General features: G+C 43.1%; 1 protein-coding gene across 2 annotated transcripts in view; it reads left to right on the top strand.

Moving 5' to 3' along the window:
* Window positions 1–1,681: 1,681 nt before the first annotated feature.
* ARFGEF2 (ADP ribosylation factor guanine nucleotide exchange factor 2) overlaps window positions 1,682–15,342 on the top strand; it is an 86,612-nt gene continuing 72,951 nt past the window's right edge. For both annotated transcript variants that reach the window (XM_053246762.1, XM_053246761.1), the window contains exons 1-4: window positions 1,682–2,045; window positions 6,358–6,388; window positions 8,851–8,974; window positions 9,426–9,572. In XM_053246762.1, the coding sequence (XP_053102737.1) occupies window positions 1,907–2,045; window positions 6,358–6,388; window positions 8,851–8,974; window positions 9,426–9,572 (441 nt within the window). In that variant the 5' untranslated portion in view covers window positions 1,682–1,906. The remainder of the gene's footprint in view (window positions 2,046–6,357; window positions 6,389–8,850; window positions 8,975–9,425; window positions 9,573–15,342) is intronic.

The raw sequence follows: 15,342 nt of genomic DNA, 5'->3' as shown, positions 1-15,342 counted from the left end.
GAAACAGAGCGTTCTCTCCCATCCCAAATGGCTTAACATGGGCATGGGATAAAAACCACCCCACCATAGGGATGCCATTCATTTTGGGAAGTTTTCTACCCTTTGTCATATTTATATTAATAGCATAAATATCACAAGTGGTGAGGGGCCATACTTGTGGATTTATTGTCTCCTAGACTAGGGATTTCAAAACAGATTTTATGTTTTGTTTCAAGCTAGAAACAAAACACAGATGGCCAAAACATTTTTTCTAAACAGCAGTCAAACCGGTTGTTTCAACAAAACAAAACTCAAAACATTTCGTGTTTCAGCCATAGGGAACAATGGGAAAACTCAAAACACCCCATTGTTCCCCGTAGGTAGTTCCTAGGGACACAAAATGGGTTGTGTGGTAGGGCATGATGGGTGCTACCTACCACCCAACCCACAAAATAACTGGGCAAGGAGGCGATTTTTAAAACAAATGTTTAGCCTTTTCCCCAAATCGCCATAGGACAGCCCCCATAGCATGGCAGCCCTATTCTATGCAGATTTACTTTAAAATAACTCCAAATGAGTTCAATAATCCCAAAGAACGTACACATAGGATTGATGACTACAGCCTGTCTTTAAGCCCACATCCTCCTGATCACACTTTCCAGACACCACTGCTCTTGGATAGTGAGATACAGGCAGCTATACTGGGGTAGCACCACTCAAATTATTAAGAGTCAGCTTGTAAAATCAAGCAAGTGGTACTTTACTTGTATTCTGTTACGAGCGCATACAACGTTAATGTCATTCATTTTACACACAGGTTTGAAATATAGGGGTAGACATTTGCACTGAGGAATGTAAACGAACTCTGAACTATGAAGGGTGACTACTGTTCAGTAAAAAGCTAAATCAATTATTTGGTTAAAAAAATTGTCCTTTTAACAGTACCAAGGCTTGTTTGCCCACTCTCTTTAATTATACATATCTATATACTTGTGGCTATCTATATACTTGTGGCTAATTTTGCAGTAATTGCTGAAACTATGTAATGATATTAAGTTATATTTGTTTTTATAATGTGTAACTGCCATGTTATTTAATAATCTTAGAGTTCTCTTTTGCAATCAGCAGGTGGTGCCAGGTTCAGTTCTCACCTTTTCTCACGAATGGATCTTACTCAGGTAGCATATAGCTGGGAGAGATCTCCCTGCTTGCTAACTCTAGCCAAGCAAGGCTCCAGGGGGTGGGGGCAGGAGGGCAAGGGGGTGGGGGCAGGAGGGCAAGCGCCCCTTGAAAAGTGGCTTGTCCCCCTACCGCCCCACTTTCTGCTTCAGAAATCTAATATGTGGGATACAGCTCACCCACCCACCCATTAAATACATACCTGCCAACATAACTGCCTATTTCCCGTAGAAAATAGGGACATGTGGCAGGCATGCAAATGCACTTTACCCCTTTTGTGTCTTCCCTCATTTTTTGGTACTTTTTCTCCCCCCCCCCACCCCCGGTCCTGCCAACGAGCTTTACCCGCTGCCTCTCTGAGAACACAGGATACTTCAAAGGAGTATCGACCCCTCCCCGACTGCCCCGCCTCGTGCGAGTTGAAAGGCAGGAATCTCTAAAGCCCCGCCCACCCCTCAGCTGGCCTCTCCTCCTTCCCGCTCCGGCCCCGCCCCTCGCGTCACCGCCTCTGACAGCTCGAGAACAGCGTTCTACAAGGTGGCCGCGAAAGCCGTGGGAGGAGGGGAGAATCACGTGACGGTTCCAATATGGCGGCGCCGTGTCGCTGTCCACCGCCACCTTTGAGGGAGTCGTGTCTCTTCCGGATCCAGGAGCTCAGCGGCGGCCGGAGCTTTTGAGCGCCGCTTCCCGCCCCTGCCTGGGACAGACTGGGACAGACCGGGACGGGGGTCGTCAGCTCAGGGCGGCCATGCAGCCCCCGGCCCGCGAGCAGGATACTCGCACCAAGAGCGTATTCGTCTCCCGGGCCCTCGAGAAGATCCTCTCCGAGAAGGAGGCGAAGCGGCCCCTTCACGGGCAGCTGCGGAGAGCCTGCCAAGTGGCGCTAGGTGAGTGAGAGGAGGAGGAGGAGGAGGAGCGGGGGCCCGCGGGAGGCCCTGGCTTGGCCGCCCTGAGCGCACACCACCCGGCCGAGGCGAAGCTGCTGCTGCACCCCGCCAAAAGGCAGCTCCAGGGGGAGCCTGCCTGTCAAAGCCGGGAACCACCACCGGCGCCCCCTCCTTGCCCTTCTTCCCGTTGCCCGTCGTTCTCCTTCCTCTCCGAGGAACCGCACGCGGAGTGTGGTTGAGGATGAAACCACAAAAAGTAAACGCTTGCTACAAACGGATAAAGAGGACTGTTAAAATATCTCGCACCAGTCACAGGGTGGAGCGCAGTAGGACTAAATTATGCTTACTGTTTTTCTTTAAAGAAATTATTTATTTCCCAGTTCTTTTAAGCTCCATTTCCAGCCAGGGGCAGTTGGTGCCAAATGATTGCTGCGACTCAGAAATGTACCCCACCTTTCCCTCTCCTAATGTGGTTCTTGCTGATGTGTCTCCTTTTAAATATCGCCTGCTTTGCACTCTCGGGGAAACCTACTCAGGTATTTTTGAGGGGATCCTGGCAGGTGTTATGGGCCTAGTTGGCAGGCAGCTCCTCTAACACGGTCTGATCCTCTGTGTATTTGTAAGCCCCAGTAAGTGTGTGCAAGACTGCAGCTTTAATCCCTGCCCTTAATTACAGCATAGCTCTGCAAAACTGAGGTCAGGAGCCTAAAACCACAGGAGCTGGGTTCATGATTCTCTTCCTTCATCCCCCTTTTTGTAGGGAGTCCCTGTGAAGTTTCCTCTTCGGATCTTACTGGGCACGTGCTCTCGGATTTTGTGTTGTTCTCATTATCTAGTAAAAGGATTCAGTGTCCTGTCAGATTACCCTGGGTTCCTCTGATTTCTTTCTGTATGTTCCTCAGTCTCTCCAATTGCTGAATGAACATGTTTAATCGTGTGTGCAGAGATGAGTATAGTCTGTGATGGGGCTTGTCAATAGATACTGCTTGGCAGATAATCTGCCACGTTGGATCCTCCCCTGCTTGTGAACAGGTGACTACACTCGGCATCTTCTGACAGGAAGTGTCATAATTAATTTCTGGTCAGGTTTGGTTGTGAAGGGAAAGGGGGAGGGTTTCTCTTCATTTGGTTCAGGAAGAGAGAACAAGGTTCACTTTGCTTATCTGATTGTAACAGGCGGTGCTATTGGTTATTCCTTCTTTGGAGCTAGACAGGAACCTTTTTGTCTAACTTGTGATCATGACTCTGAACTTGAGATGACTCTGCATGCGAAACAATTTTCTGTAACTAAAAAAATGCTTTCTGGTAATGATGTGAGTTCAGCTGTATTTTTTAATCAGGGCTCTTGTAAACTTATCAAAATTAATTGTATTCGTATTCAACTGAAGAAGGGTTTGGGATTTTTTTGGAAGGATTTGTAAGATGAAAAAAATTAGGACTGAAAATAGTCTTTGAAAGTAATTATTTGATTAACGTAACCTTAAAAAAATTAAGAAATATCCCCCAACGCTGGCATCAGAGTGGTCAGTTTGTTCTGGCTTCATGTGTCCCCCCCCCCTTAATCTAAATATAAAAAGATAATTTCCCAGTTAAAGTGTAATTCAGTGGAATCCTAAGCACGTTTACTTGGGAGTATGTCCTACCAAGTTTAGTAGGGGTTACCGCCTACTATGTGGCAACATCCTGACCGACAGCATACACATGCTTCTAACAAAAGCATGAGTGTGGCGCTAACCAACCTGCTTCCAAAGCATTGATGTTTTCAACTGTGCTGCAGTTTGTTTTCTGCTCTCCTCTTGTTCCGGAAGCACTCTTCGACCTGCAGAAACTTTGATCTGCTTCAGGCCTGCATGACTCTAAGGGGATGTGTTCTTTAAAGGTGCTTCTGGAACAAGGGAAGAACAGTCAAAATTGCCATAGTCTTGTATAAGAGCACCTGCACTTCAGAAGTGGGTGGGGTAGCACTGTGCGCTAGAAATATGCACGGAACCAGCCGGGAGTGGGGGTGGCTTTAAGGATGGAGGAGGATGCACTTATCCCCCTCCCCCCTGGTGTTTACCCTGCCGGTGAGCGATTCCCTAAAAGCCTGTTGAGGTGGCAGCATACCTCGCTGCTGCCACATCCTGACGTTGACCGGATAACATCAGAACATAAGAACAGCCCTGCTGGGTCAGGCCCAAGGCCCATCTAGTCCAGCATCCTGTTTTGCACAGTGGCCCACCAGATGCCTCTGGAAGCCACAGGCAGGAGTTGAGGGCGTGCCCTCTCTCCTACTGTTACTCCCCTGCAACTGGTACTCAGAGGCATCCTGCCTTTGAGGCTGGTGGTGGCCTATAGCCCTCCAACTAGTAGCCGTCAATAGACCTCTCCTCCATAAAGTTATCCAAACCCCTCTTAAACCCATGCAGGTTGTTGGCTGTTACCACATCTCGTGGCAGAGAATTCCACAAGTGGATTATGCATTGTGTGAAAAAGTACTTCTGTTTGTTGGTCCTAGATTTTCTGGCCATCAATTTAATGGGATGACCCCCTGGTTCTAGTGTTATGTGAGAGGGAGAAGAACATCTCTCTATCCACTTTCTCCACACCGTGCATGATTTTATAGACTTCTGTCATATCTCCCCGCAGTTGTCTTTTTTTCAAAACTAAACAGCCCCCAGCCTTGTCTCATAAGAAAGGTGCTCTAGGCCCCTGATCATCTTGGTTGCCCTCTTCTGTACCTTTTCCAGTTCTATGCTGTCCTTTTTTAGATGTGGTGACCAGAATTGTACACAGTACTCCAGGTGTGGCTGCACCATAGTTTTGTATAAGGGCATTATAATATTAGCAGTTTTAATTTCAACCCCCTTCCTAATGATCCCTAGCATGGAATTGGCCTTTTTCACAGCTGCCGGACATTGAGTTGACACTTTCAATGAGCTGTCCACCATGACCCCAAGATCCCTCTGGGATCTAGTAACTGGAAGTACTAGTTGTGCCTGCGCGTGAGAGCACAACGTGTGCACGATGCACACAGGTGTAGCTAGTACTTCCAGTTATATCCAATCACCTCCGAGATGGGGCGGCAGGGAGGTACGCTTCTGCCCCAATGGGCTTTTAGGGAATCGTGCACCGGCGGGGAAAATATATCTTCCCCCACCCTCAAAGCCACTCCCCCCTGTCATTGAACCTTCGAGTCGGCCAGGGTTCGAACCAGTCTGGAGGCCTCTAAAAGGGCCTTCGAACTAGTTCATGCACTTCTCTACTGTGCGCATGCTTTTCTTAGAAGCAGATAGTATTCAGTATTGTAGAGTCTTGGGATGTGATTTCATGTGTCATCTGAGATGCAAACGTACACACTATTGATGTTTGATATGTCACTGTCTCTTGAATTCGGATTCCTCACGAGTTAAATGGGAATTATTGTAGTCCAATCTAAATAGATGAAGAAAAATATTGTAAAGTACTCTGCATGCTGGACTCTATCAATGATAAAAGCCATCCAGCCATTCTTACGCTTATTTATTGTACTTTGTAATATTTTCGTCATTTTTCAGCACTCAAAGTGGCTTGCAAAAAAAACCGCAACAGATAATATTCAATTAAAACAAATATGATTGGCATTGCAGTTGTAAACTGTTCATCTAACACTGGAAACATTATATAAATGCTAAGTATAATATTATTAGCCACTTAATGGTGCAATGGGGAAGTATCTTGCCTATGAAGCAAGAACTGTAGGTTTGAATCCCCGCTGGTATGTTTCCCAAACTATGGGAAACACCTATATTGGGCAGCAGCGATATTGGAAGATGCTGAAAGGCATTGCCTCATATTGTGTGGGAGATGGCAATGGTAAACCCTGCCTGTATTCTAGCAAATAAAACCACAGGGCTCTGTGGTCACCAGGAGTTGACATCGACTCGACGGCACAACTTTACTTTTCTGTAAGAGTTCAGAATCATGCTAAACTGTATCGTAGCTATTGTGCAATATCAATGACTATGTTGTATTGGCAACTGTATCAAGTGTAGTAAATGCAGATATTCATGCAGCAAGACTGATAATTTGCTAATTTATTCTAGATCTGTAAAAGAGTTCTTAAAAAGGAACCTGACAACATTACTCTAATATTCAAAATACTGCTAATGGACAATGCTCTTTGCTGCTGATTACTCTTGTTTTAAGATTGTAGGTTATCTATATATCATTGCTGGAGTCATTCATATCTGTGCCTAAAATAAGTAGCTTTATCTAGTTCTGGCATCATGGTGTTAACTTGTAACATAAAACAATTTATTCTCTCCCCCCCACCCACCTCCCCACTCTGCAGATGAAATAAAAGCAGAACTAGAAAAGCAAAGGTGAGTAACTACTGTAATGCAGTATGTAATTCAGGCCATACGTGAAAGATCAAAATACATTCTATGTAAGTTTATTTAAAAGTGCAACATGCTTTTGTACACATGGTGCCAAGCATGCCAAAAATGTATTTATCTAGATACTTTGAATAGGTGTTGAAAGAGACTGTAACAGTGATGCATGAAAGAAACTTTTCTGTCAGCTGTGTGTTTTCTTTACTATGCACGTTTCAGGCTTGCATCTGTAGGCACTGAGTAGCACCCACCACATGCAAAGCTACATTTTAAAAGTTCATTCAATACTGTTCCCAGTGCTAGTTGCGGCCACGCCTCTAGGAAATATGAGGATTAGGGAGAATAGGCACAAGATCCAGCCATTATTTTGGCTCTGAGCGGTCTAGGTAAAACTCTCACTACATTTCAGTTCCAAGTAACAACTTCTCAGAGATATTTTGCCACTTTCTTTCTTTCAACTGGATTTTTCTTTCAAAGCTTATAACTTGACCATTATCTGCTAACAGAAGATCTTAGCTTCCTCTCTTCACAAACCCTTTTGCATATCTATCATAATGCATGTATTTAATTGGTTCGGCCACAGATACTAATCTTCAGTTCTATTTAATTAGCCATGTTCTCTGCTGGTGTTTGGCTCTCTCTCTGTCATTATCAGCTTTCTAAATTAGTTCTGCTGTCGTGTTTTCTGCATCCCTGTTTCCTTAATTGGATGCTGAGTCTGGTACAAATATAGGTTAATGGTGCTTTAGGAAGAGCCTTAATGAGAACTGCTTGTTCTGGGTTACTCTGGTCATTTTCTACACTGGATTTCTGTCTTCAGAGACCATATATGAATTTTTCTTATATTTTGGACATGGGAGTATCATGTAGGAGTATTCCCTTGTTTCCAAAAAATTTTTTAATTTTATTTTTACATTTTATATCCCTCTCTTCCTCCAAGGAGCCCAGAGCGGTGTACTACATACTTAAGTTTCTCCTCACAACAACCCTGTGAAGTAGGTTAGGCTGAGAGAGAAGTGACTGGCCCAGAGTCACCCAGCAAGTATCATGGCTGAATGGGGATTTGAACTTGGGTCTTCCCGGTCCTAGTCCAGCACTCTAACCAGTACATCATGCTGGCAATGAAATATGGGAGACAACTGTTAGTGAGGGTGACATTAGTTTTTGTGGTAGCAGATTCTAAAGTGTTTTCTCTCTCCTGAAACTTAATCCTGGAGCCAGCAATTAAAATTGCTGAAATTGATGATCTTTCAAATTAAGCTAAATGAAAAGAAATACCATTGCAAGTAAGCTGGCTCATGCTCCACAAAGGTATAGCTTGTAAATTTAAATTTGAAGGGAAATTTTGACATTTGTTTTTGACAGAGCCATTCAATTGACCAGATACTATAGAAGTGGAAGTTTTTCATTTTTTAGTCTGTGATCCTGAAGCATGCAAGAATTTCTCAATAGTCCTTCTTGAACTGACAATTTTTGTTGCTTACACTTGGGGTGGAGCTAAATCTATTGTTGTCTTGCACAAGTGAGCCTGGCTTTGGGCTGCTGTTGAGAGTCTATGGAGAAAGCATCTGTGTGTGTGTGTGTGTGTGTGTGTGTGTGTGTCGGAGGGGTGGGGGAGGATCTTGGCAAGTATAGACATAGGGGATTGTGGCTCTAGGCTTCAATACTTCACGTGCTTACTGACAAACTTACTCAAAAGCAGATATGAAGGAGCACAATTGTCATCTTCTACCTGTAAAGGATTATTGCCATAAGAGATCTGCAGCAAAATCTCTAATATGCTAGTCCAGTTTGCATCTTATACTTAAGGTTTCTTAGAAGACTGGGTCAGATGGGAGAGTGACTTGGGCCATACTTCTTGTCTTAAAAATTTAACACATGAAATGAGCTTGTTCACATAAGCAGCCCTACCTGGGTATGCTGCTCATGTGAAGTGCCAGGATTGAGGCTGGTCCCGGCGCTTCCTTCCTGGGTAGCCTGGGGTTTTTACTTGACTTTCCCTGGATAAAAGAGTGTGAGCATGCCCTTTTACCCAGATACAGGGTCGTGTGAATGTCTGGGCTGCATGCAGCCTGAGCAGACACAGAGCTGGGTGCCTAGAGTGTCTGACTCACAGCAGGATCCCTCAATGCACCATGCTCATTGCACAGTGCATTGTGGGATATCTGGAGGCCGGGACACATTTTCCCAGCCTCCAGAAGGCTGTACAGCTCACGAAAGTGCCACTCATGTGGGCACATGAGCCATGCAGCCTGGGACTACGCTGGATCATCAGGGGTGGGGGTGAGGTAGGTGTTATCCTGCCTCCCCTCCTGTCCTCCCCAGCACTCTCAAAGGCCCTTTGACCAATCTCGATGGCTTTTATCCACATGCATTACATGGATGAGGAATTTAAATGAAATGACTTGTTCATAAACCTTAAGTTATTCTCTTTCAACATTTCTAACCAGCCAAGGCAGTGAAGCCACACCAAAAGCAAACTTCATTGAAGCAGATAAATATTTCCTCCCATTCGAGTTGGCCTGCCAGTCGAAGTCCCCACGAATTGTCAGCACCTCACTAGACTGCTTACAGGTATCCAATTTAAACTAAGATTTCATCAAATATGGCTGAATGTATTTGTTTTAAGATTGTATACTTTAAACTTTTGCATATATATGCTGCTGGACTACAAATGGAATGGAAAAGCTGCTTTCTTTCATTTTACTATTTTTCCTTCCCTCTCCCCATCTCTTTGAAATGTCTTATTTTGGAGGTTTCTATAAGTGTTTATCCTTTAGTCTGGTAAGCACTTACAGTAACATCAGTATGCTGGAAAAAGGACTTCTAATGAGGCTTTTTTTCATGATGTTGATGGGAGATTTTAGGTAAAGTTGGGTAGTTCTTTAGGTTTTCTTCATTTCGTGGCTTTTATTTTCCAGGACCTTACTAATGATATTCTGTCCTAGCATATTGAATCTTCTAAATGGCTTCAAGGGTTTAGTGCTTGAAAATGATGCTAATGCAATGTATTCTTTTTGTCTAGAAACTCATTGCATATGGGCATATCACTGGCAACGCTCCAGACAGTGGAGCTCCTGGAAAACGCCTGATTGACCGGATAGTTGAAACAATCTGTAGTTGCTTTCAGGGTCCTCAAACTGATGAGGGAGTGCAGTTACAAATAATAAAGGTATTTCATTTTGCCTTCTACTTTGTAAAGGCTGTTTTGTTAGCAGGAGCTCAACTCATTGTTTTCCAGCAAGAGAATATAGGTGGCCCTCATTGTCTGTACCTGTGGTTTTCCTTATCTGCAATTGGGTCTTAGAGACCCAGTTTCATTATCCATGGGTAGAAAAATAGGTGAAATTTGCCTATCTGTGGTTTTGAGTGTCCAGAAATGACCTGGAAATGACGTCTGATGTAATTGAATTTATTTATTTATTAGATTCATATACCACCATTCCAAAAATGGCTCAGGGCGGTTTACATCAAAAGAAAAACAATTAAAATCAACTAACAATTAAAATCAAAACTAAATCAATTAAACAATTAAAACCATTTAAACATTAAAATCATTTAAAAATAAATAAAAAATTTGGGTGCCATTTTCCAGCAGAGATCCATTTTGTAGCCCTTAATTTTTTTTTGGTGGGGTATGAATATTCACCTGTTTAGGGGGCCATTGTTGGAGACCTGGAGAATAAGGTACTGTCCTTTTTTTTTTTTTTCCCCTGCCCCCCTTTTTTGTTAAGAACTTAACCCCCCAATTCCCATTGACTCAAGGTTTTGTTATTCACAGTTTCCATATTCGTGCCTATAGGTGAGAATGGAACCCCCACAGATAAGAAGGGCTACCTATACTTAAATCTCATATAGAAAGATTGTACAAGTTATCCCTTGGCTTAACAAGTTGTGTAAATTAAATGAAATAAACTTGGTCAATATGAATCCACTTCTTTTTTTTTAAGAAGCAGATTCTTGCTAGGCAATAACATGCTGTAAGTAGATCTTAAAATATCTTCTTGCCATGCACCACCTATTTCTACCTCTCTTTCAGGCTGCCTGTTGTATTCTGTGTACTTGGCTTCAGTTTATTTTCTGAAGAGCCAGTCTCTTATTTTATCTCTGGGATCTGATTTCCTGTTGCCTAGTGGATATTGACTGACGGTGCACAGGAGTTAGATTATATTGCCTGCTGCAGTGTCACCAGTACTATTTTAAGTCTACCTTTAAGTGAAGCTGGTAAACTGATCTTTATTGTTCTTGGCTGCAGACTATAGCATGTAGATCTAAAACAACTGGTCATATTGATACAGTGTTTCTGGTTTAATACAGGTCTCAAAAGATCATGAACAATAAGAATAAAATTCAGTAATCCAAAACCCTTTGGTTTAAGATGAGAGTAAAGATGCTTTACATTTTCACTTGTGCTCTAAAAAGAATGGAAATTATTATTATTGCAAGTTAAGACTCCCATTCCACACCATATAAGCTATAAATACTTTGTACATTCTGATATATGCCAAACTAGCAAAAATATGATAGATAGATAGATAGATAGATATGATGATGGCTTTAGAAATGAGGCTCCTTGACTTGATCAGAGATGCTTCAGGCAGAAATTCATCAGGCACATCTCTAGAAAGTGATTAGGGAAGCCACCTGTTAAATGTCTGCCTGGATGCATCCCTCCCCAGCCCAATGTCCAACTGAAAGACCAAGGCAACATGTGGGTACATGAGCATGGAGGTTCTACATGAGAACCTAATGGCCTGTGATATGGAGGCTTCATTTCTTTAAGCATGGCCAAGTGAAACTTCCATATTCATGGCAGTTTGGCTCTGATGTAGAACCTCCATGTTCAAGAGCAGTCTATGTCAGAATGGTGGTTTCTTGGTGCTGGGTGGGAATAGTTTTTAGGATTTCCTTGAGATTCCTTATTTGGAACTTCCTAGCATGGGGTCCTTGGTCCAAATACTATACATCTATACTCAGAAGTAAGCCCCAAATAAATAAATGAGGTCCCCCCCCACAGAAGAGTTCCTCCCTTCTATGCTTTGCTGAGGGGCTGGGAGGAAGGGGAAAAAAGAACCCACATTCTTGTCTAGGATCTCTGCTGGTTCTGATTCCTATGTGTGTTTACTCAAAAGTAAGCTTCAATGGACTTACTTTCTAATAATTCATTCCAAGCTTTGCTGAGAACCTCTGCTTCCCCCCTTTGGTGTGGGTGAGAGAAAGGGGGCAGAGGGAAAAACAAATGTAGATGAAAGGAAAGGGAGGGGGAGGAATCATTGTTTAACTATACAAGTGTCAGAGTGCTCATAGTTTGTCCTATGCTCAGAACAAACAAACCTATGTTCAGAACCAGGAAGTCACTTGCTAGAAGTTTCCAGGACTTCTCCCTCCCAACTTTGGCTTTACAATTCTCAGTGGGCAGACTCAGTTATGCTCTTAGCTAACTTTCCCTTAGTTATTTTCATTGTTTTAGGGATTCCAAACAGTAATTACTCAAAAATCACTGGATTTATGTTTTCCAAACTAGCAAAAGGCACCAGCCCAGTATGGACCTGGATTTTTGAGGAATGCTAAAAAGACATCAAACACTGAAAAATATACATTCTCTGTCATGAAAAAAACTTTGCCAACACTTTGAAACCTCTTTTTAGAAGTTAAAACTTAAATTGCTACCTGTGAGCCATTTGTGCAATGGATTTCCACCAAATTCGGAGGAGTAGTGTCTGTTGTTCCCTAGTTGATGTGTGCACATTTTCAGAGGGATTGGATGGATACTTTTGACTGGGCAAGAGTTAAGCGGCTGTAACTACAAGGACATAAGCAATAAGAATGTTCAGTGCTTATAATGACGGAATGTTGAAAACACTCTTCCTTAACTATACTGGCATGACTGTGCCAGTATAAATAGATTTTGAAAATAGTTATCTTCTAACTTATAAGTAACCAGGATGTTGTCGTTCAGTGTCCTGCCCCTGAGGCCAGAGATGGCCCTCAGATTTGTAGCTGTTGATAGACCTCTCCTCTATGAAGTTATCCAAACCCCTTTTAATGTCATCCAGGTTGTTGGCTGTCACCTCATCCTGTGGCAGATAATCCCACAAGTTGATTATGTGTTGTATGAGAAAGTGCTTCCTTTTGTTGGTCCTAAATTTCTTGGCAATCAATTTCATCGGATAACCCCTTGCTCTCATGAGGGAGAAAGAGGGAGAAAAATTTCTCTATCAATGTTCTCCACACCCTGATTGATTTTATAGACCTCTATCATGTCTCCCCACAGTCGCCTTTTTTTCTAAACTAAATAGTCCCAGGTGATAGCCCCTTATGAGCCTTGCCTCATAAGGAAGGTGGTCTAGGCCCCTGATCATCTTGGTTGCCCTCTTCTGCACCTTTTCTAATTCTGCAATGTCCTCCTTTAGGTATGGTAACCAGAATTGTATGCAGTACTCCAAGTGTAGCCGCACCATAGTTTTGTTTAAGGGCATTATAATATTAGCATTTTTATTTTCAATCCCTTCCTAATGATCACTAGCATGGAATTTGCCTTTTTCACAGCTGCCATGCACTGAGTCAACACTTTCAATGAGCTGCCCACCATGACCCCAAGATCCCTCTCCTGGTCAGTCACCAACACCTCAGATCCCATCAGTGTATATGTAAAGCTGGGTTTTTTTGCCCCAATATGCATCACTTTACACTTGCCAGAATTGAACCGCATTTGCCATTTTGTTGCCCACTCCCCCAGTTTGGAGATATCCATTTGCAGCTCCTCACAATCTGTTTTGGATTTCACTACCCTAAATAGTTTGGTGTCAACTGCAAATTTGGCCACTTCACTGCTAACCCCTACTTCTAGATCATTTATGAATAAATTAAAAAGTCCCTGGGGGACCCCACTTCTTACTTTGCTTCATTGTGAAAACTCTCCATTTATACCTACCCTCTGTTTCCTGTTTTTCAACCAGTTAACAATCCGCACATGTACTTGTCCCCTTCTCCCATGATTGCTAAGTTATCTCAAGGGTCTTTGATGGGGATCTTTGTCAAAAGCTTTTTGGAGGTCCAGGTATACTATGTCATTTGGATCTCCTTTATCCACACACCTGTTGACACTCTCAAAGAACTCCAAAAGGTTGGTAAGGCAAGATTTACCTTTGCAGAAGCCATACTGGTTCTCTCCCACCAGGGCCTGTTCTTCTGTGTGCTTTACAATTTTACCCTTGAGGATGCTTATTTTATTTATTTATTTATTTATTTATTATTTATTTATTACATTTATATCCTGCTCTTCCTCCAAGGAGCCCAGAGCGGTGTACTACATACTTGAATTTCTTCTCACAACAACCCTGTGAAGTAAGTTAGGCTGAGAGAGAAGTGACTGGCCGAGAGTCACCCAGCTAGTTTCATGGCTGAATGGGGATTTGAACTGGGGTCTCCCCGGTCCTAGTCCAGCACTCTAACCACTACACCACGCTGGCTTTCCATCAATTTGCCCAGTACAGATTTTAAGCTAACTGACTTGTAATTTACCAGATCACCCCTGAATCCTTTTTTGGGGGAAAAAACGATATTACATTGGCTACTTTGCAGTCCTCCAGTACAGAGCCTGATTGCAGGGATAAGTTATATATTTTTGCAATTTCACATTTGAGTTCTATGAGGACTCTTGGATGGATGTCGTCTGGCCCTGGCGATTTGCTAGTTTTTAATTTTTCCAGACAGTTTAGAACGCCCTCTCTTGTCACCTCCATCTGACTTGTCACCTCTGACAAGATTTAGGAGAACAGAGTTCTTTAGCCTCTGTCCCTGAAGAGCCCAGTTCAGGAACAGGTATACGCTCAGTAGCCTCAGTATCTCAGTATTCATCTGCCATGAAGATAGATGCAAAGAATTCATTTAGCTTCTCTGCAACCTCCATGTCTTCCTGAATAATCCCTTTCACTCCCTCATTGTCTAACAGTCCCACCGCCTCCTTGGCAGGTTTCCTGCTTCTGATATAGTTAAAGAAGTTTTAGTTATTCCCATTGGTGCTTTTAGCTAAATGTCCCTCAAACTCTCTTTTCACCTCCCTGATTGTCACCTTGCATTTCTTTTGCCAGAGTTTGTGTTCCTTTCTGCTCTCTTCACTTGGGCTGGCTTTCCAATTTCAGAAAGAAGTCTTCCCCTTTATAGGTTCCTTGACTTTACCTGTTATCCATGCTGGCATCCTCCTGGTCGTGGTGGTACCTTTCCTCCTTTTGGATATACATTCTAACTAGGCTTCTAGTATCGTGCTTTTAAGTAAACACCATGCATTCTGGAGAGAAGTGACTCTCCTGATTTTCCCATTCAGTTTTCTTTCCCGCAGATTCCTCATTTTAGAGAAGTTTCCTCTTCTGAAATTCAAAGTGTGTGTGTTAGACTTGCTTGGTGATACTCTCCCCACATGTATGCTGAATTTGATCGCACTATGGTCTCTCTTCTCTAAAGAGTCCATGACGCAGGTCCTGGGTGCCACTCAGGATTAAGTCCTACGTCTCCTTCTACATTCAGCATATCTAGAAATTTGGCTTCTTTGTCATTACCTGACTATGAATTTACCCAGTCTCTGTGTGGGTAATTGAAGTCACAGATTATTACTGCCCTGTCTCTCTTTGATGCCTCTCTTATTTGTTTCTCCAACTCCAGGTCACTCTCAGTGCTTTGATCTGGAGGGTGATAGCACGTCCCCAGTAGCACGTTCCCTTTCAGGCCTTGTATTGTTACCCACAGGGTTTCTGAGGAGGACTCCGGTCCACCTAGGTTTTCTAGCTTGTTGGATTCTATCCCTTCTTTCACATACAGTGCTACTCCATCTCCAAGGCGCCCCTCCCTGTCCTTTCTATAGTGTTTATATCCAGGGATTACAGTGTCCCGCTGGTTCTCACTATTCCACCATATTTCTGTTTTACTTACTATATCTATTTCTT

Source organism: Hemicordylus capensis, chromosome 4, assembly GCF_027244095.1.
Source record: "Hemicordylus capensis ecotype Gifberg chromosome 4, rHemCap1.1.pri, whole genome shotgun sequence".
Lineage (NCBI taxonomy): Eukaryota > Metazoa > Chordata > Lepidosauria > Squamata > Cordylidae > Hemicordylus > Hemicordylus capensis.
Note: the sequence above shows the minus strand (reverse complement) of the source record. Positions and strands in the feature narration are given on the sequence as shown.